This window comes from Hippocampus comes, unplaced genomic scaffold, assembly GCF_001891065.2.
Source record: "Hippocampus comes isolate QL1 unplaced genomic scaffold, H_comes_QL1_v1.1 scaffold176, whole genome shotgun sequence".
Classification (NCBI taxonomy): Eukaryota; Metazoa; Chordata; class Actinopteri; order Syngnathiformes; family Syngnathidae; genus Hippocampus; species Hippocampus comes.
In genome coordinates this window covers 2439354-2461783 of record NW_017805826.1, presented here as the reverse complement: position 1 = coordinate 2461783, position 22430 = coordinate 2439354, and the positions used below count along the sequence as shown (strand labels likewise).

The following is a 22430-nucleotide window of genomic DNA, read 5'->3' as shown; positions in this document are numbered from 1 at the left end:
GAAAAGCGTCCTCAGCTCAGCGTCCAGTAAGAATTCCGGCGATTCTCGACTTCAATTGAAAGATATTAGCTCGCCAGTAGGTGACCGTTGTGTGTTAGGCGTGCGTTTGAGTTTGTCTCCGGCTGCTGAGAGCAGCGATGGAATGGTTAGTTAGTCAGGAGGTGATCGTTCGGGCAACATTCAGCCCAGCCAGTGTCACGCATGGCAAAATACATGGTTAAAATACACATGTTCACCCTATTGAGACCAGTTGTTATGGTGGAAACTTTGGCCGCTTTGCGGGACGGGAAAATATCATCAGATCGGAATGAAATTTTGCACAGAACCTTGTACCATAGTATCGACAAGAATTCCGACCCGGCCCGACGAATCCGACAAACTTTTTTTTTGCCATGAAAATGTGGACCACCCTAGTGTGGGGAGGGGGGGCATGGAGGGTGTGTGTGAGAAGCCATCTTGAGCACACGCAAATGCAGTATTTTATTTGCGGTCTTACTAATAGTCATGCAGCACAAGACCCCTCGTGGCGACCATAGGAGCTCTACAAAGTGAGCAGACGAGATTGTGATATCATGACCAGGCCTGCACCCCTCCCCCTTTGACACATTCTCTTGCTCAAGAAGAATAGCCTCTCTGTCAGCCCTTTCTCTCACACACTTGGTTTCGGGTCAGGAAGGGTGTGGAGTGGTGTTGGGGCCGTGAGGTACGTTAGATAAGTGCCGTGACACTTCCCAGCATGAATCGTGTTGGGAGATTGAGTGCTACAATGGTGTGACCAATCAGAACTCTCGGGAATCCTTAAGGCCTCTCGAACCTTCGCTGCATAGAAATACTGCTTTTATTCATGATTAAGTTGTACACTGACACTTAAAAAAAAAAAAGAAAAAGAAGTAATGTGAAGGATGTTGAAATTAAATTCTCCATTAGGACACAGAACTACAGTAAATGGACAATATGTGTTGTATGCCCTCCCGAACAAGGAGGGCAAGCTCCACATACTGATGATTTTTGCAGTTTATTAGTGAACAACACATATTTCGATAACCGCGGCCTAATCACTGTAAGAGCTTTCGCCTCTTTGGACGGGGCTGCCGGTGTAAAAATTAGCGTTTGATATGACTCCTTAACAAACTTTGGCCATATTTAAGAAGTCAAGCTACCTTTTTGCGAACTGCACTAAACAGGAATCCATCCATTTTCTGATCCGCTTTATCCTCACAAGGGTCACGGGGCGTGTTGGAGCCTATCCCAGCTATCTTCGGGCAGTAGACGGGTGACACCCTGAACCGGTCGCCAGCCAATCGCAGGGCACACAGAGATGAACAACCATCCGCGCTCACACTCACACCTAGGGACAATTTAGAATGTTCAATCAGCCTGCCATGCATGTTTTTGTGAGAGACATTGAGGCGGCAAAATAGCCTTTTTTTGGCAAATATGGAAATTGTCAATTCATATACAGCTCGATTTGTGTTGACACCAGATGCCTATTTAAATTGAAATTAAGTCTAATACTGTACAGGATTCGTGACTGCACCTGTCCTGTTTACCTTCATTCCAGTGAAGACATTTAAAGTGCTGCATACAGTGACATGGGAGCATGGGTGCCGACATAGCAACAACCGTTTTGTGATGCAAGGCAAATGAGTGGATAATACATTATCTGTTATTTTGGGTCAGCTTTGAAATTGCTTTATCGACTCAGAGCCGGTAGATTAAAAGTGCTTGTAGATGACTTCTTTTCAGTAGCAGTTGCCAAGAACAATTAATTGTTAGGTTCTTTGATGACTCTTAATTTCTCCATCGGTGTAATTGTTCATTTTGGAATTTTATGTGAATTTTACTTTTTAAAGTGCAATAATATCATTACAGTTAAGAACCTAATTCATGTTACTTTGACACGGATTCGAAGCTATTTGCTAAACTGAAACTAAATTTGTGTTACTTGGACACAGATTTGAAGCAATCTGCTAAACTGAAACAAATACCTTTATTTTGAAAGGATTTGTCATTATTTTGACATTCCCACCACGTTGATTTGACTTCCTCCTTCATGTGCGTTGCCTGAAGCTTTTTACCTTGCAGCGACACCCAGTGGCAAACAATCGGGTCGTCTTTTGAAAAATGTAGTTTTCTCCGAAAGTGAAGTACATAACTATGTCGAAACTTAGTTTGATTTCGGTGCATTGTATGAAACGCACTTGATTCACCTCATTTTAATGTTTAGGGCAAATCACCTGATAACAAAGCCTATTTTGTAGCTTTCTCTTGTCCGACATGCTCGCCAAAGTTTGGTCGACCTCGGAGCGCAGTTTTCGGCCTACGCTACTGTCGGTGACAATGTGGTGGCAGGTACGGTATGTTTGTAGTTTACGAACACATGTCCACTGGTTTTGACTTGTGAGATTTCATGGGCGACAGGCAATTATTTCCTGTTGTCAAAATAACCAGAATAGTTTTGGTAAATGAATTAGAAACGTCTACTAGACGCAAAATATTTTGGTGTTGTTGTTGACAACCTCGAAAAGATGTACATTTGGCACCTCGAGTTTGTATCCACACGAAGCCTCTTTTTTTCATGTTGGGGACATCGAAAAAGAAGCACACTTGTGTTTTGTTTGTTTCTGTTGTTTGGTGTTGCGATCATCGCCTACTGGCGGCCGAACTCGCTCATGACACCCGGAAATGTGCCAGAACTGTTACTGTTCTTTTGCAACATCCTGAAGTTGGCTTGATGCACTATGCGGTAGAGCGTTTTGAACAAAGATACCAATACTCGACTTATGAAGCACTTTTAACAGGTATGCGTCATGTTGTTCTCGTTTTTCTTCTTCGACATAACTGTGAAGTGCATTTTGGGTATTCATTTTAAATATTATTCCGGCAGCCTGTACTGACAATTGTATGCAATGTTATCATCCACATAAATAATGCCTTTGAATATCCTCACAGGAGAACGCCAAGTAATAGGTTTTTAGGATCTTGTGATAGTATCAATATTGGCAACTGTAAAATAAGGAACTCAAGTTTGCTGAGGAAGTGAGTCAAGTAGGCGCTTTGATTTCTCAACTTGTCACCCATTACCCATTACTGACGTTGATCAATTGAGAAGTACTCAACGCTCTGCGTCCGACCATATTGCTAATACATTAATCACTAACATTTGGCGGTGTAGCATTGAATCAAGGAGAGAGGATACTGAGAAGCGCCGAGGTGCTCTTTGCGTCACAAACTGCTGACAGTGCATCTTGAAGGCTGTAAGTCGAGTGCTGCTTTTGGTCCATTTTGTTTTTCGACAGATTTCTTTGTTTGTTCGGTTGGCATGATAAAACATTTCCTCCACCTTGTTAAAGTCGGTAATGTTAATCTGAGCGTGGGTTCTTTTTGTAAGTTACACTAATTGTAATTGGTGTTGGCGTTATTGGAACTTGGAAATCTTGTAATACACATGGCAACTCTCTCCTGTATACTGCGGTTTGTATCGAGTCATCTGGCATTATTGTATGGTTTGGAAGAGGTCTGATCTAAGCGGAGTGATTTTGTTTGTACAACAGTACTTTGAAATATTTTCGCCGAGTGATATTAGACAACTGCCTATTAAGCAGTTAGTTGTGAGAGTCCTTGCCAATTTTTTAGCTGGTGATTTATTGTGTGCTTTTTGTCCTCTTGACCAGGCTGCCTTCCCCATATCTGTGTCACCCTCAATGGCTGCTGATGATTACAACCCTGTAAGTTATTTTTATTGATTTGTTTGTTTATGAGTGTGGTAAATTTTTTGGGACCCAAAATGGCTTTAGTTATTTTATTGATCACCAAGCAGGCCCACATTTTCGTGGCAAAGTGGTGCTAACTGATTTCCATATGTTGCTGACGGTTTTGAAAAAAATATTGTATGTATTTGTTGCTAATATGAGATTATATTTTATATTTTAGTAAATTGATTTTATGAAATTATACTGTATTTTCTATTTTAGTAAGTTTTCAACTTGAAGACACACTTAGAGTCACTAATGTGAGTGTTTTGTTAGGGAAAACTGGCAGATGTTTAGGTGGTACTTTCTGTCTTATATCATACTGGCTTGGAAAAACAAAACAAAACCCAATGTATCAACGTTTCTTTTGTCAACTTTTTGGGGGGATTGATTTCTACAGATTTTGCTGTGGTAGCGGTTTTTAAAGAAAACTGAAACCAAATCCAAGTTTAATCTCCATCTGATCTATTTAATTTAGCAAGACAAAATATCTTCAGATATCACTGAGAATCACTTCTTGTCATTTTACAAATGGTATAACTACTACTTTATGTCCTCATATGTTGGTATTGGATGCATTATTTGAAAGTCGAACCAAAGTTGAATAAGGCAGAAAGTCGAGGGACAGTTGAGGATCCTCAATACTTTTGCACATACGTGTGCGTGCGTGTGTGCATGACAGAGAGATGTAGGGGTGTGGGGGGAGAGAGAGAGAGAGAGAGGGAGGGAGAGAGAGAGGGAGAGAGAGAGATAATGCATGTGACACTTGCAGTGTGAAACAGGATGTTCCACACAGCCTCTTCTTGTGAGCTGCTGGGTCTTGGTTAGTGTGCTCTTAAATTCATTGAAACATCCCATCACTCTGTCCCCCTCCTGTGTTACGCTCCAAAAGGTCTCCCTGCGACACAAGTCCAAGAAGAAGAGCCGAGGAGGTAAGTCGTCACCTTCCTGTCCACATCAGTATGTCTGCCGGGCCCTTCAACTGTCATTCGCAGCTTCTGCTTGGTTACTTCAATTTTGGGTTTAACCCTGTGTAGGCAGTGAGAGTTAATTTGTATATCATTATCACATCTAGATTCATATCTGAAAAATGTAGGCTGATGTTCATAGGTTTTAAACAAAAAAACCCTAGGCGCAGTTTTACCGTGTTGGCAGGCTAATTTTAGGTCACTGGAAACATTTGAGCTTTCACACACTGTAGATCTTTTGAAAGTGCGCCGTATCTCATTGTGGCTTTTGTGTGTGAGCACAGGCAATGGTGCGATGAGCAGGCGGCGGGTGTCAGTCAAAGAGCTGGGTCAGCCAGACCACCAGGGTTGGTTGTACAAGAAGAAAGAGAGCAAAGGCTTCCTGGGTATGAAATGGAAGAAGTTCTGGTTCGTCCTAAAGAAGACTGCATTATATTGGTACACAAATGCGCAGGTGAGAATGCCCTTATTGTTTTCTTCTTATTGAACATGTAAAACCCATTTGAGTGGCTCTCTAGTTGATGATTGAGCAATTCCGACAAAAGTTGAGCTGAACAGTCTATTTAACAAACGGTTCCTTTCATCTGTTCCTCTTGGGGAAGCTCTCTCTGAAATAGCATCTACATGAGTTTACAAAGCTTAACTCATTCAGTACCAGCCAATTTCTAAACCAAGTCTGAAAAGACATATAAAAACGTCTTTGGGAGTGAATGAGGATCACTGAACAAGTTGCACCAAAAAAAAAAAAAAAAATTGGACTTCACAAAAATAATTCTGTCATGGTTCATTTACAAGCAAACTAAAAATGTTCAGGTGCACCATGTCATGGTCGTAATTTGCAGCCACAGTGCATTCGGCATGGATGCGTGTCAGCCTCTGCGATGACGCACACCAGCACAGCTGTCTCCTTGTCAGCCTGTTTTAATAGTCACTAGCATGTTGTGTCACTGTGGTTCTTGAAGCAGACGCTACTGGGCCTAATAATGACGCCTGTGTTCCTGGTAGGTTTTATTTACCATCAGAAACACTGTAGGAGGAAATAGAAGAAGTAGCGGACGGCAGGTGGCTTTGTCAGGAAGTGGCTTGAAGTCATGAGTTCATCTTGTTTTCACGCTGACTGTTGTTCAATGTCTGTGTTGCAGGCGGAGAAAGCCGAGGGCTACATTGACCTCACCAACTTCATGATCGACCGAGCCATCGAGTGCAAGAAGAAACAGTGAGTATGCATGCAGTTAGAACAATGTCTCCAATGTCCCCCACATAATAATAAATAGGTTCCTCTCACATTTTAGGAAAGTAAACTTCATGGGAATTGACTTTCTGTTTCTATCTTTGTGCTCTGGTTTCACATCCCATCTTAATCCTGACTCTTCTTTCTGCAGTGCATTCAAAGCCTGCCACCCACAAGTCATGATGTTTTATTTTGCTGCTGAGAACCATGAAGAAATGAACGTGTAAGTCACAGCAATTACAATTGTGCATCGACTGCATTAAAAAACAGATACTTCAAATGATATGAAATGTTCAAATCCCGCTGAGCGAAATCTGCGTGCCTGTGTTCCAGATGGTTAAATAAGCTCGGGCTTGCCTCCATTCATTATGAGCCCACGGAACAAAACCCAGCAGCTGGTGAGCTTCTGGATAAAACTTGCTTCTCGTGTGACTGTCCGATTTCAGATGAAAAAGTTTGATCATTTGAAATGCATCAAAGTGGAAAATTTCTTTTTGATAAATGAATGCTGACAAATCACAATTCGATAGCACTCAAATAATCTCATTTGTGTATTACTAGATACATTTTTAGACATTGTTTGGTGTTAGTATTTTGCAAAAAAAAAATCTAGTACAAAAAACAATTCTTTCTTGATTTGGATGTTAAATTATTAACACAGTACTCCTGAAGAGAAACTGAAATAGTTTGTAATCCAGAAAGGCACTTAATCATGCCAAAGGATCTCTTTATGACTAGTGGTCTCATAAATGTGTTTATGAGCACACACTGAGTTTGGAGATGACATTGTGCATGTGTGTTTTTAGAATGTTACAGTGAGGCTAGTGACCATGAAGAAGCAGAAACCACAGACATACCTCCGCCACCATACTGTGAACAGACCCTGCGAGACTCCCTGGCACCATCTGGTTCTCCTGGGAGTCCACATCAAGTCAGTGCCGTGGCTTCCTCTAATGTTTACCTGCACTTTATTGTAAATCTGTAATCTAGCTTTCAAAGCTGTCCTTGACATGATTCATATCTCGGTCTCAGGGCACTCTTCCTCCACCGTACTCCTCGGCTGTCCCCAGTGAAGCAAACTGCTCGCATTCCTCACCTCTCAGTACGATGACATCGCAGAGTTCGTCCGCCTCGTCTCTCTCCAAACAGCGTCAGTCTTGGTTGGACCTGGTCGCGCAGGTTTCTACTGCTCCCATAGGCGAAGCGCCAGCGGTGCGCTCAGTCCAGGTGCACTTGCATCAACCTCCGCCAGAGGAGGAGGAAGCGCCGGAGTGGTGGGCTCCTCTGGAGTTGGCTGGAACAGGGTCCGGTGAGGAAGGGGCGGCAAAGGAGGATACTTCAGGTGTTGTGGACCTCCTTTCTAGTCATACAGAATGTCATTTGAAAACGATTCTGCCCATTTTGCTTATTTCGTAGCTAGAATTAAACTCACGAGTCGCTTTTTTGAAAAGTAGTTGCTCATGAGGTAAGACTCGGCCTCTGGCTTTGTTTTTGTGAACAAGTGCCTCTGTTTGCATCATTCTTTGTGAAAATTGCACATATCTGTGGGAACTCGCTTTAAATTTTAGCAGCTGAAAAAACAAACACGTACAAAAAAAAGTTGAAAACAAATCAAACTGACAAACTAGAGTTCATTTCTAAAATTGATCAATTGTAGTCCTATTGCCAGGCTCAGGCATGCATTTGGAGGTCTTTTCCTCTTGAAATATGACACCATTGATATGTTTTGCATTGTATTTGTATGTGTTATTGTTGTCATGGTTACGTAATGACAAAGATGACACTACACGTACTTCATGATGTCGTGTGACTACCGGTAATTTTGCTCCAGGTGATCACTGTAACAGCACTGACGAGATGGAGAAGCTGTATATCCACCTAAAGGAGGCCAGCCTATCGCCAATAGGAGATCGCAAACCATCCACCAAACGGGAATTCAGAGCCTCCTTTGTGAAACGCTGCAAAAACCACTCTGTTAATGAGAAACTGCATCTTATCAGGACACTGAACAGCACATTGAAGGTACATCTTTTCAAATACGGTCTTGCCTCGCTATGTTTCGGTTTATTGTTTGCACCCCTGGTCTCTTAGTTGCAGGCTTTTTAGTGATTATTTGGGGGCGGGGGGATTGGTATCGATTAGTACTTGTTGTGACTGAGTTTGTAATGTTTCTGTTTGCTGTACTAGCTTTTAAAAACCACAATTTTGTTGTATTAATGTGAAAACAAATGGTGTGATCATTTCATCATTTTCACACTCTTTGCTCGCTTTTCTATCCCAGTCAAAACAGGCAGACCTACAGGCATTAGAGCAGGTGCTGTCAGACCCTGAGCTGACCTCGGTCAGGTTCCGAGAGTGGAAGGAATCCAATGGGCCTTTGGTGCAAGAGATCTGTGTCCCAAATGACCAGCAGGTGGAGGCAGAGGCCTTCCAAGATGGCGCTTCAGCCATTGCTACTCCGGTGGCTGAGACCAGTTTATAAATGCTCCATCTTATGCTACTGACTTTGGGCGCTCTCTCTCTCTCTCTCTCTCTCTCTCTCTCTCTCTCTCTCTCTCTCTCTCTCTCTCTCACACACACACACGCACTCGCGCTCGCGCTCTGCTGTTGAATTTTCAAATGGGACTACTGTGGACTTGAAAGATCTTCAACTAGAAAATGGATCTTCAATGAAAACTGTTTTGTATATTCAGAAATGGAATCTGTGCAGCCATTTTCTAACTCGTAGGTCACATTACAATGTGAAATGCATTCTAGTATTATTTTAGTATTTGATTTGTAAGATTAGCAAACGTTGCAGGTGATTGCTTTTACTTCTTTGTCGTTCGAGTTTCGTGTTGTATGCTACATTGCTTTTCACATGGAAACACTTGGTCCTGTTTTGTTATACGTTTGATATATTTAGATGGTGTCCGTACTGGATATGTTTTTAACAGCTTTCAGTCTCTTATTGGTGCCATGCACCTTCAATGCCTGTTTCACCTTTTAAACAAACTATTGAGAAGAATCTCATGAGCACGACAGTCTGCACGGACAGAGGAATTGCCATAAATCATGAGTGTTTTCACATTTGTTTGAAAGATTTTTGGATGATGTCAAGCAGAACTGTTTGTTCTACACTGTCATTTAAAAGGCTGTTATTACTTACATATTGACTTGTTTTCACTGCTGTAAATTAAACCAAACCAAACAAATGAAACGTGAATACAGTATTTTAATCCCCACGGAACACTGGCAGTGGGAAACTTGGACCCTGCATAGAACACTGGTGAACTACAAATTTTAATCAAAGCCTGCTGCATGTGTCCCTCAGCATATATTTGATGCTTATTAAAAAATATATCTTTACCCTTTTTCCCGAGCACATCAGGAGAAAGAGTGAGAGATTAAGTTTGACCGATAAAATCTTGGGTAATAGATTTTACCATGTGTTGTAATAAACATATATATAAACATATGAAAACTTGATGACCTCGAGAGAAAAAACAAGGATTGAGAACCTGCAAAATATTCATCAAGACAATTTACTTGCAACTCTGAAAATGCTAAATTTGTAGACCAGTGCAATTATCACACAAATCATGTTGTGAAATAGTGCAAGTCGCAATCAAAAATCAATGACCTCGGAGTGCCCCAACCTTGGTCTATCTCTCTCAAAAGCAATGTCGGCTTTTGAGCCTCCTAAAATTAAGACATTGTTGGTGACTCTACAGTATGTCTCTGGGTGACGTATTTCAATGTGTATAATGAAGCTCTCGATGATGATGACCTCTTTTGTAACCAGGACAATAAAACACGACTGTAAAAGTGAATTATTTTCCTAATGATTTTAAATGATCCATGCAGAAACATGGAGGCGTAACTTGTAGTTTCCCCAAACCGACGTTGGGTGTCGCAGGCGTGTGTACTGTAGTTGGCCTCCGGTGCTTGTACGCCATATTGGCAATCTCCTCCATCTCGCCAGACATCGAGCATGCATGTATCCAACCGATTACTGAGTAGATAGTTGCTGAGAGTCCAAACACGCCACCATGGAGGCCGTCAAAGCCTTCAACAACGAGGTTTGTTACAAATCCTTGCAGTGGATATCAACACGACGAGGAAATCCTGTACCCCCTTTTTTATCGGCGGCGACGTTAAAGCTAGTTAGCCCAAGCTAATGTAAACTAACGTTAGCGGGACTGTCTCGCAAGGCCGCGGAACTGCGCACAAACATGTTGACTCGCTGGTTATTTACGGAAGCACTCATCTGGTCATAGCCACGTTAGCTGCTTCATGATCGATCGACGTGATTACATTGTAACTACAACTATCTGCAGTGTGGAATGAGAACGGGCGCGCTGCTAACGTGAGCACGCTACAAGTTAGCTAACCCGTCTGAGTTGCGCGATATCTTGGAGCGTTAGCATCACTGACATTGGAAACATGACCGCGGTACCTCTTGGTGTTCTATCAGTTATTTTGCATTCAGTAGTTAAAAATAAAATAACACAAATTTTCGCCATTCTTAACTTTGAATGGTCACGGTGTAGAAACCACAAATCTGAACGTGATCAGTGCACGTTCAGTTCTGTAGCCCAATGCAATATGCTTTTTTTATGAGTTGACAGAAATGTACAAAAGCACTTGGGCCAAGAGAATACCAGTAGGACTTGGGAATAAAAAAATATATATATATTTGTTAAGACTTCCACATCAAGTAGTAATAAAAGACTAGTAGGTATGCAATATATGTAAAAAGTCAAAAGATGAATTGATTGCAGCATTGTCAGTCAGGTCATTTAGAGATGATTTCAGTGATAAAGTGCCATTTTCCCTCAAAATAAATAAATCAAATAAAATAACACAATAAAGGTTACCAAAGACACTATACAAAGTGATAAATTTGAGACGGGGGCAGAAGGAGGGAAAAGCGTATTATTTGCTCCGAATAAAGATAAGAAAACCTTTATTTGTCTCACAATTGAGAAATTCCCAATTTACATCAGCAAAAGTTGTGACTTTTTAAAACCAGTGAAAATTCATCCGTCTCTGGCCAATGTCTTCATGCTCAGAAAGTAAGGGTCGAGATTTTAGGTGTGACCTTTTTGTTGTTGAATCCAAGGTCTATCCTGTTTTCAAAAGACTGGTATCATTGAAAATATTGCTCAACTGAGAAACAGACAACAAATCATAGATTCTATGATATTTTTTTTCCTCCTGAGTCCAGTCTGAGTCCAAGTCATCTGATTTTGAGTATCTGCTGATAATCTATTAAATGCAATAGAATGAAGAAAAAAACAAGACCTCATCCAAATTACCGGTTTTCAATTTAATGTGGCTAAAAATCAGTGTTTCAAATCGAGTTAAAATATATAATTCTGACTCAAGAAATTAAGAAAACCTAAATATCTGATAAATAGGACACTTTGATCCTCTCCTCTTTCATCTATAACTGCTTCAAACAAAAAAGAGTACCCAGAAAAGTGGTTAAGATTGAATGACGGTCTGTGTCTTATGTGTTGTGATGGATTATTTTGTTATTATGTTATGACTTCAAGATGGCGCCGCAGGAGTGGCTGCCTTTACAGCAGCTCTTATAATTTTTGTTCTTCTACTTTCTTCCTTTCATAACTTTGCTGCTGTAAATTGGGAATTTCTCCAGTGTGAGACGGATAAAGGTTTTCTCAATATTCTTATTCTTTTATTCTTAAATATCTTCCTCAGTATGCCTGAGCCTGGTAAATTGATTTAGCTTGGCTTGTGTGTTTTTAAAGACAATATGGAAAGAGGAATAAAAAATATTTCAATAAAGGTACACTTTGACTTTGCGTTGTGCTCCTAATTGGAAACAATTTTATGTCGCCCTTCCTGTCCTGCATTCCGACCCTCGATATTTCAATAAAGGTACACTTTGACTTTGCGTTGTTGTGCTCCTAATTGGAAACAATTTTATGTCACCCTTCCTGTCCTGCATTCCGACCCTCACTATCAAAAGAGTTGCAGACCAAATTTCCACGTTGTTACTACCATAAATTATTTCCCTTGTCTCTCACTTGGACTCGGAAGTCTCTGTTAAAAAAAAAAAAATGGCTGAGTTTCCCTGCCATATCTGCGGCAAAAAAAAAAAAAAAGGCTCAGTTTCCCTGCCATATCTGCGGTGCTAAAAATCATAAACGTTACTTTGACATGAAGGAAATTTTTAATAAACGCGGCATGTTTGGATGCAAAAAAAAAAAAACTGCCAATATTTACCTGTTTGTTCCATTCGCGAGGGAAAAGCAGGATGTGGATAGCCTCGATTAGTGAGGGGGGGGGACAATTTGATCTGTGCACTACTGTTGATATGGCACCTCCATAGCAGCACAGCACTGCAACTGCATTTAAAATACAAAGCTACCACAGAGGGATGTCGGAATACAATTTGAAGACTAGGAGGATATATTTGAAACTTGATTCTCATTTTCTGTCTCCTGTGATTTTGCAGCTGTACTCGTTGAATGAGTACAAGCCACCCATCTCGAAGGCCAAGATGACCCAAATCACCAAGTCAGGCATCAAGGCTATTAAAGTAAGTATGAGACATTAGGTGCACTTTTTGGACTAAAGATTACAAATGGTATTAACACCAGGTACTAATTATTATTTATGGGTCTATTGCGGAGCAAGTACTGCTGCTCAGCAGATATTGGCATTGCCCAGATTAAAATTGCTCATCATCTCTGTCTTTATTATCCCCCCATCCCCACCACCATGACAAAATATAGCCCACACCTGTCAACCCCACAAATGAGGTATCAAAAGATAGGCCTCAGCCATCCGTACTCTGATCGGAGCCATTTTTTAAAAAGTAATTCTGAATAATTTAAAAATAATTTCAAGCATGACTGACTACGGTACCCGCAGCACCCTTAGTTCTACAGCTGACTATTAAGCACAGCTGCGCAGATTGTAGCTGCAGCTATTGAATATTTTGATGTTCAGATAGCCTACAGAAACTTATTTGAGTATAATGATAAGCTGAAAAAAAAATTGCGTGGTTGAAGAACAATTATGAATACACAAGAGAGGAGAACACATTTAACTTAATAATGAACAACTTCATGGTTTTCTATTTTATTCTCTAGAAACACTAGTAAATGAGATTTGGGCTGAGGGACAAAGTGGCACGAGAACCATAGTAGTGATTTTGCTGATTAAAACAGTGCATTTGAGTAAGCCTGGCTTCTTAAAAAATTGTTGTCATTTTGTTGACACGATTGCGATCTTTTTTGCTTTCGATGGGCCTCGTTTTCTAAAAATAAAAACGTGCTATGACTTGGATCAGGAGGGCATTACAAAAGGGTGGATCATTGGTCCCAGTTGATGGAAGGAAGTGATTTGTTTCTAATTGTGTCGGTGTCATCACTGCTGAGACTGATCGGAATAGGTGGATCAATATCGCTATAGCATTTTTTCAGCCTGGCTACAGTTCCGAAGACAAAAATGTGTTTGTTTTGTTTGTTTAGTTTTCAATTAAAGATGAGTTATATACTGCCCCTGCATTAAAGAGGATCTTTCTGTAGATTTTAAGACTCTCTGCCAAGGCTTACGTACTCTCGTAAGTACCATAGTTAGAATGCCATTTTCTCTCAAATATTTGTGATCTGTTTTTAAATTCCTGATTTGGGGAATTGTAACATGGGGCTAATATCTTTGCTTTTCATTCCAGTGTTATCAGTGCAAGAAAATTGAGATATTCTCATAGCAGCTTAATTGGGGGATGAATTCGACGGAAGCAATAGATTTAAACTTTGCCAACAAATGTTTGTGATGATGTCATGGCATCTGCCTCACTGTAAAACTGCCTTCAAGCATGCCTGACTATGGTGCCCGGAGCTTCTCTGCCTCCACAGCTGACTATTAACTCATTCAGTACCAGCCAATTCTGGACCTTGGGAGTGAATGAGTTAAGCTCAGCTGAATGCATTGTATCGCTGCTCTTATAAGACACTAATTATCTTGTCCATGGCGGCGAGTAAGCTACCCTTCTGATTGGCGTTGCACCAATTATCGCTACCAGTAATGTACAATGAATTTTAAGGAGTAGAAATGTTGTCATACCATAATCATGTTCATTTAAATGAAGAGTCGCCTCAGTGCAACAGCTACAAAATGAGGGTGCGCAACATGTACAACTGAATGGAATGCCCCGTGTTTGATGAGCGTTGAGCTTTAGCCCACAGTGCGCTTTACTTCAGTCGTCATAATCTGATGAGTTGTAAGTCTATTGCCAAAATTGAGGCGCCCAACAATTAAAAGGTGGGTCAACTCAAATGCAAATAACTAGCTAACATTAGCATAAGGGTGATGTATTTTCGATACAAAGCGAGCGTGTGTTCTCATCTCCTGAAAGAGACACAACTGTGTCCACAACGCTGCAAGCACATCGCCTGAATAGGCCATATCATATCTGCCTATTCAGGCCATGTGAGCATAGATGGGCATTTTCCTCAACAAGAACTGTGTTTGAGTTCAGAATGTACCTGCTCCGAATCTAGACGGGGTTACCAAATTATTATGCTATATCATAGAGTTTTAGTGTTCTAACTGGCGATGTTGGGATATGTTATCTTATACTAATGAATAAAACATAAAACACATTTTACGAGTAGTAGCTTGCTTCAGCCGGCCAAGCTTGTAGTCACACGTAAATGTGTTCCTGTCTCCGAGCTCCGCAAACTCATAATTTTATTTGTTCCCCCTTTTCTGCAACCCCAAACTTTGGCAATCTTATTTTATTATTATTATTTTTTTTTATTGCTCCGTGGAAGTCTGCTGACAGATTTTCGGTCAGCATCAATGGTCCGTGTGGTAAACAAGAAAGTGGACAAACATGCCTCCCGGTGTTGCAAATTCTGGGCGTTTAAAAATGATTTATTACAGGATTGAGGCAGACTTCTAAAAAATGCTGTTTTGACAATTTTTTCATAGGTTGTTACAGTTGTTTTATGAGCTTTGTTAATGTCTGCAACCCCAAACTTTGGCAATCTTATTTTATTATTATTATTTTTTTTTATTGCTCCGTGGAAGTCTGCTGACAGATTTTCGGTCAGCATCAATGGTCCGTGTGGTAAACAAGAAAGTGGACAAACATGCCTCCCGGTGTTGCAAATTCTGGGCGTTTAAAAATGATTTATTACAGGATTGAGGCAGACTTCTAAAAAATGTTGTTTTGACAATTTTTTCATAGGTTGACTTGGCCTTTCCCCTTAGCCTTACTTCGATGCATACAGTTGTTTTATGAGCTTTGTTAACTTATCCATTCACGGATGCAGTTGCAGTGTAAGACAGTTATTCCACCAAAAAGTACAGGACACCGCCATCTTTTTTTTACATGAACATTCTCATCAAATGTTTGCTGCCCTGTTTGTTCGTAACGAACTACTGTGCCTGTGGTGTTACATACCTGATGAATAACACTCGTTTCCCCTTCCCTCAGCAGCTCTCCCAGCTCCCCCAAAAGCACTGGAGGATGGGGTGGAGAGAGTTACAAAGAGATAAGAGAATCCCTAACCAGCTTAGGTAGGAGTATGGGTTGTTTCACAAGGAAGATGCCTCAGTTGGTTCTATCTACCTCTTGATTTGTCAGCCAGTGCTCAATAGCGGTGCTTGGGAGAATTTGTGTGTGTGGCCTGGGTGCTGATGCATTTCTCCGGTGTAAAAAAGACTATTGACTGAAAACACTGTTGGGAATGCATTGTGCTCAAAGTGGGAAAATACTGGTTGTCAAACATCGATGTTGTGTGGGCATCCTTATACTGTGCACACATTTCTCACAACTCTACACCCATGGCCACAATAATACATTATGGTGTTCATGCTCTTAGAGCACTGCATTTATTTTACACGTTGATTTGGTCATTCAAGATCAATTACTGCAAGTACTGCTCGCGTGAATCTGTATTGTGGCTTGTGACTTTTCTTAGTTTGTGCTTTAAACTGTTATGGGGGGAAAAAAACAATAGTGAATTAAACTTTGGAATACTCATAGTGTGGCAGTGTTTCTTGTGCTGGATTATGAAGTTGATCAAAGATACAGTATGACCCCATTTTGTTTTTATTACTTAAAATGGTTTGAAGCCAGCAGCCCAGTGGTCCAGTGGTTAGCGCGTCGACTTCACAGTGCAGAGGTATCGGGTTCAATTCCAGCTCCGGCCTCCCTGTGTGGAGTTTGCATGTTCTCCCTGGGCCCGCGTGGGTTTTCTCCGGGTACTCCGGTTTCCTCCCACATTCCAAAAACATGCATGGCAGGCTGATTGAACACTCAAAATTGTCCCTAGGTGTGAATGTGAGCGTGGATGGTTGTGTGACTTGGTTGTTTGATTCGGGGGCCCCTGCGATTGGCTGGCAACCGATTCAGGGTGTCCCCTGCCTACTGCCCGAAGACGGCTGGGATAGGCTCCAGCACCCTCCGCGATCCATGTGAGGATAAGCGGTTTGGAAAATGGATGGATGGATGGTTTGAAGCCAAATATTCTGATTCTGATTTCCGCCTAGTTTGAGTTGAGTTCATAGTCTTGTAAATATATCAAACTCCAATGCATGCTCAATGACTGCTCTGTCTGAACTGGAGCCTTGTTTGAATTTTGTGCCTGCTCTGTCAGAATTTACAAGATCTATCTATCTATCTATCTATCTATCTATCTATCTATCTATCTATCTATCTATCTATCTATCTATCTATCTATCTATCTATATCTAGCAGCATATTGTGGTGATCTTAGACTGATGTTTGATTGGTTTGAAGAATTTCATTAATCTAGGCTTTGAAGTAAGTGAGAAAGCAGTGAGATGGGTGACTAATATTTCAACCTTTAATGTTTTTTTTGAAGAATTTGTATTTGGCAGGTGAAACAATGTCCTCCTGCATAAATGAAAACCTCAGGTGGTGCTTCTTTTGGGCAATGGATGGAATCTTAATTACAATAACTGACCAAAATGTCATGATTAGTAATTCATTTAAAAATAGAATAAGAGTACTTAGGTGCCGTCTGCCAGTCCTTGCTTGAGCCTTGTGCCCTTTGGGTCCACTGAAATATTCACTTAAATATTTTCTTCTTGATCTATTCCATACATTGTATTGTTAATCAAACACCAAATGTTATGTGGACCAAATGGCTTTCAGGGGGACTCGTTTTTTGACAGTCACGTTCCTTCGCCCTGTGATGAATCAGAATCCAGGGTTGGCAGTAGGTAATGAAATCTCTTCGCCAATGTGGCTGAACATTCTAAAATTCACTTGAGTGTAGTTAGCCACAATGTCACTTGTTTATGTTTCACCACTGTTTTGCTAACGCGGGGGGTCACAGTAGAAATTACAACCCATATAACACAAAACCCTTAACACTTAAATGTTTTTCAGGTTGTACAGTATTGTTTGAAGGTGTTTTAGCATTAGGCTAAGTTACTATCAATGACTACGTTTACATGCAATCGGTATTCGGCTTAAAGTCAAAATGCCGGTTTTTGAAACATTTGGAAGAACCTTTTTACATGCGTGTACAGACTACGTTACTCCCATATAGATGGTAATTGTGATCCATTATGATATACCGATCCAAGCCTCGACATATGGCCAACATCGTGACGCAATTCATCGTTATTTCCGCTTCTTACTTGCTGCTGTCAAAAAGCACATTATATTCATGTCGCTCATCACAGTAATAAAATGTCACCGTTTTTGTTTACCTCTACTTGTGTATTTCTGGTGTGTTCCCTGCCAGACGCACGGAATTATATAGACACAAATATATTTTTGTGTCTGTATACTGTACACACTACGTCATTTTCGCCATAGAGAGAGAAAATAAAGTGAAACAGTTTAATGGCCTTTTAAAACCTGAATACTGCCAATATTCAGGTTTTGAAAGGGTTATTGACTGCATGTAAGCGCAGTCAATAAAGAAATGGCAATCCCCCGAATTGCCACAGCTGAAATAAGGGCGCTGTGTAGTTCTATACTCGAGGAGGGGCAACTCGTGTTGTTCCTTGGTTGTCTCAGCTCACCTGCATTTTAATCCTGCCCAAAAAAATCCAGGCAACTGACAAGATCAAAAAGTTGTACACTGGGCCAAACAAAAAAGATAGTGTGTTTCCGGTAACATGAAATTTCAGCATAGGGTCGGTAGGTCGGACAAAGGTTTTTTTTTTTTTTTTTTTTAATCTTTTTTTTTTCCCCATCAAAAATTTAAACAAAATAACCATAAAACATAAAACAAGAAGACATTGAACCCGCCGCCGACGTCACCTATTTAGTTTTCTCCCCGCTCCGGACTCTGGGGGCCGGGGCGCGCCCGCCGTCCTCCTCCGCCGTCCTCCTCCGCCCTCTGTTTTTACTCGGCCCGTGGTGTTCATCAAATAGTTAGCTGAATTTTTTTCGATACATCAATGGATGCTATTTTCTAAACATTACGGTGCGAGCATGCGACTGTAACACAGAAAACACAGTTTGAACTGTCGTCGGAGATCGCGGCCGCCGCCATGATTCAATTTTGTTGACAGACCACAGGGCAAACGACACACGCGCAGAACGTGAATATCGCGAGAGTTTGCACCGATGTAAACCCTCTACACAAAAATGTAGAGGGTTGTTTGAAAAAAATGCCGACCGTAAAGTTTTTTTTCGACGTAGAAATTCTCGGTCGGTCTGGTTACCGGAAACACACTACGTACTTTTTTTTTCTACACCCTATAGTTTGTTGACAGTCTCTGAAAATGTTCTACACTGATCTTCCAACATATTTAATGTATTAAAAATATTTTGCCAGGTCATATATGTTTCAGAAATGTTAGTTTTAAAAAATCTATTGGAGAATGTTTTTTATTCATGTATTTATTTAATTATTTATTTTTACGCATCTGCAACCCCCGCTGATTGAACTCTGTGAGGGATTGCTAATATTGCGATGGAACATGTAGCTATGGCGAGAGATATTTTCAATCCTTTGTTTTTATTTTGGTCCTTGAAAATGTTCTCACATGAAAATGACCATGAGCACTAAAATGTTTGGGGTCCTGCATTTATTCAAAAATAGGTGTGCGCATGTATGGGTACAATGTGCAACGTCAAAAGGTCCCTGCTAAGTCAATAATTCAGAGTGATTTCATCTTTGGAGCATTAATATTGAACATATTCAATAAAACACTCCTACATGCAGTCCTGCTGTAATTTTCCTGACAGAATTTAAAAAATAGGAAAAGAAAATAAGACATATCATTTTAGCCTGCCACTACAGGTAGTACTGTACAGTATGTGGTCTATGTGTTGTGTTCATAATTGTTGAATATTTTTGTTAAAAAAAATAACAATGGCAGTCTTTTTACTTTTGATTAATTTTTTTATTTATTGATCCAAGATAATTCATTGTTTTACATTTCAATGCAAATCCTTGAGAACTGAATGATAATTGCATTTAAAAAGGATGTATAGTCATACCTCGGTTTTCAACCATAATCCGTTTCAGAAGGCAGTTCGAAAAGCGATTTGTTCGAAATCCGAAACTATTTAATTAGCCGATGATTAGGGGCTAATACACGATGCAGAAATAACACCAACAAAAAAAAAAAAAACAGTCAGATTTGCGTAAATCAAAGCAAACACGTCTGCTCACAATGAACGTTACACGAGGAAGCGTCACTTCCTCGTGTAAGGAAGCCGATTTTGGGTTTGCTCAGTTTGGTCGAAAACCGGTTTTCCGTCGTAATCCGAGTTGTAAAAATCTCAGATTTTCTGGTCGAAATCCGATTTGGTCGATAACACAGACGTTCGAAAACCGAGGTTTGTTTCTACTTATTTTCTATTTTGTCATCATCATTACATCAGTGGCATTAAAAAAAACAAAACAACAAACGATACTTCTGTTTGTTGAGATAGTTACTGGGTAAATCAGGGTTGGTGCTGGGTCATGAAATCTTTTAGCCAATGGAGCTAAACAGTTTAAAAAACTCTGAGCCACATTTGAGTGTAGTTAGCGACAACATCTTGGCGGTGCTACCCTTTTTTGCCGCTATTTGCTACGTGCACTCCTCATGCACGGACGCGACAGAGACATTGTAGCTCAAATAATATAAAACATAACTGTATGGGTAAATAACGCTTAAATTTAATTTTTTTCAGGTTGTGGGCATAGCTTAATGGCTCACTGCATGTTGTTGCAGGAGAAATGGGCCATGTTATTATTAAGGAAATGCATTTGCACGTAATCGCCATAGACGAAATGAGGGCACTTATCCAGTATATGGGTAGGGGCAACTAATGCTTTTCCTTGTTTGCATCATCCCGTCCGTCCCCATCTAGCCCCACTCCAAAAAAATCATGACAACTGAGAGGGTGAAAAACAGCTAAATCTCTGCAATTTTGTACTGAATTGATCGCAGTCTTTGCCAATGTTTTCAGCACTTATCTTCCAACATATTTAATGTCTTTGAAGATACGCACATTACAGAGCTTCAATTTTTTTGGATGAAAAAAAATGTTGTGGCATATGATTTTCATTCAACATTTTCAGTACATTTCAGTGTTCAAATCAAAGATGACAACTTCCATGGTACTTGCTAAAACGTGCACCAAAATTTCAAATTTTCATCTGTAATAAATCAACGACATACTGTCTGCATTTTCTTGTTACCAAACCCCTCATTACAGTTAATGAAACAATGGTTGAATATAATGTTATTGTTGTTTTCTTGATATGGTTTCAGTCATCCTGGCCCTCAAAGGGAAACGGTAACTAAAATGTGGCCCGCGACAAAAATGAGTTTGACACCCCTGCTCTTTTGGCATTAGCATTAATGCTCGCGATGTTTCAAAAATCAAGCGTGTTTTGTATTTCAATACACAATATGTGCATATCCTTTTGTTGTGTGTTTACTTCTACAGTAAACAGTCTCTAAACATCCTAAAGGACTCTAAGGGACAGTAGAATTACATACGCCCCACGCTTAGAACGCATCATGGCGCATTCACGTCAGGAACTTGTAAACACACCGCTCCATTCTGCACATGAATCGTTTTTTCTTAAATTATAATGTTTAAAGATTGAGAGAAGCCAAGATCGAAAATCACGATTCAGATTGCGATTAATTGTCCAGCTCTACAGTACACTCACTGCAATAAAATATCGCAACGTGTTTAACAGGCACTCGGACCCGGCAGAAACTCTTTGATAAAGTTATTATCGCAAGCTGCTCCAGCGTCTCGCTTCGATTCTGCCGACTGCAGGTGACAAAAGCAGCCCAGTGAACCTTTTGGGACAGTCTCCACCGTTCAGTTATCAGAAAAACGTCTGAGTGATTGTCAGTTTTTCTATACTTTATGTTTAAATGTAGCTCAAAAGAAAAACTGCTATGCTTGTATAGTTTGATGGCATATCGTTTGTAAATAGTTCTTCAAAATATAGGTTTTTTTTTGTTGTTATTTTATTCTTTCACAATGCAGTAGTAGTTGTTACTCACATTCACCCACCTTATTTATTAATTTTCATTGACTGAGAATTAATTTTGCAACATATGTTTGTTATCTACGATGACTATGTTTTATTATTTACTTACTTGTATTGTTCAGTTTGCCACCTGATGCCAGCAGTGTGGTATAAATAAGATGGATAAGTAGGAGCTTTTGCCCATCAAGTCAAGCAGTATGCTGCAGATGTCAAATGATGATACATACGATAGTAGAAAACTGACAAGACATTGGTTTCACAATATATATATCATCACATCACCCAGCTCAAGTGCCCGCTATTCACTGTTTGGAACATACTCATTGAAGGACTGAAAGCATTTACAATGAAAAATTTGAACTGTCAGACTCCTGCGTTGTCCTGCTACAGCAGAACTCTTTGCCCGCCCGGTGTATCACTAACATGAGTTCCACCTTCCGTACTAATCACCCACCCATTTCTTTACTTTAAACACAATATTAACATATAAATGGCTAAACTTGTGAATGGGATGAAAGTGTTTGTTTTTTTTTTTTACTTCATCGTCGGATGTGGGTGTTGCCTGCCCACCCCCCATTCCTTTCTCGCTGCTCCGCATCTTCATGAACATTTCGGTCACAGCTTTTGCTATGAGCAAATCATGTTTGATCACATCTCGATTATGATGCAAGTGCAATTTATCGCTGCGTCATATCTAATGTTCATGTCTACAATGATAGTAAAGCCACTTTGTTCCTGCAATGCATTACGTAGTGCACCACATTCACTTAATGAGGTTATAAGAATGTTAATCCTTCTCTCAATGTGTTTGTGTCACTCATAATTGAATGTGTGTCATATTCTGTCACATTTGTGTGGATGGGTATTGATAAAATTTTAACTATGCTACAACTATTAACGATGCTGCTTATTGATCCGGTGCCTTAACGGTTTTCTTATCTGTCCTTTTTTTGTTTAGAAGAATACCAAAACAAAAAAATATTACAACTAAAACTGCTTAAAAAAATCTATATATATA

The 22430-nt window shown here is 40.2% G+C and overlaps 2 protein-coding genes across 4 annotated transcripts in view; both read left to right on the top strand.

Moving 5' to 3' along the window:
• The first annotated feature begins 1988 nt into the window (after positions 1-1988).
• ipcef1 (interaction protein for cytohesin exchange factors 1) lies at positions 1989-9763 on the top strand. 3 transcript variants are annotated; one of them, XM_019887119.1, is made up of 11 exons: positions 1989-2352; positions 3675-3728; positions 4645-4684; positions 5005-5174; positions 5863-5936; positions 6103-6174; positions 6285-6349; positions 6758-6882; positions 6984-7303; positions 7778-7973; positions 8233-9763. In XM_019887119.1, exons 1-11 carry the CDS (start codon positions 2278-2280, stop codon positions 8431-8433), a joined length of 1392 nt encoding a protein of 463 aa, XP_019742678.1. In that variant the 5' UTR covers positions 1989-2277; the 3' UTR covers positions 8434-9763. The 3 variants fall into 3 exon arrangements, with proteins under 3 accessions (XP_019742678.1, XP_019742681.1, XP_019742680.1); XM_019887122.1 differs by lacking the exon at positions 1989-2352 and adding an exon at positions 2652-2801; XM_019887121.1 differs by lacking the exon at positions 1989-2352 and adding an exon at positions 2931-3257.
• A 102-nt stretch (positions 9764-9865) lies between these two features.
• The window catches only part of scaf8 (SR-related CTD-associated factor 8), a 29102-nt gene continuing 16537 nt past the window's right edge, over positions 9866-22430 (top strand). The window contains exons 1-2 of the mRNA XM_019887115.1: positions 9866-10012; positions 12418-12501. Of these exons, the coding sequence (XP_019742674.1) occupies positions 9983-10012; positions 12418-12501 (114 nt within the window). The 5' untranslated portion in view covers positions 9866-9982. The remainder of the gene's footprint in view (positions 10013-12417; positions 12502-22430) is intronic.

Coding starts and splice junctions, on each gene's coding strand:
- ipcef1 (XM_019887119.1), top strand. CDS start 2,278: ATGCTCGCCAAAGTTTGGTCGACCTCGGAGCGCAGTTTTCGGCCTACG. Junction 5,175..5,862: donor ATTGGTACACAAATGCGCAG/GTGAGAATGCCC, acceptor TCTGTGTTGCAG/GCGGAGAAAGCCGAGGGCTA. Junction 5,937..6,102: donor ATCGAGTGCAAGAAGAAACA/GTGAGTATGCAT, acceptor TTCTTTCTGCAG/TGCATTCAAAGCCTGCCACC.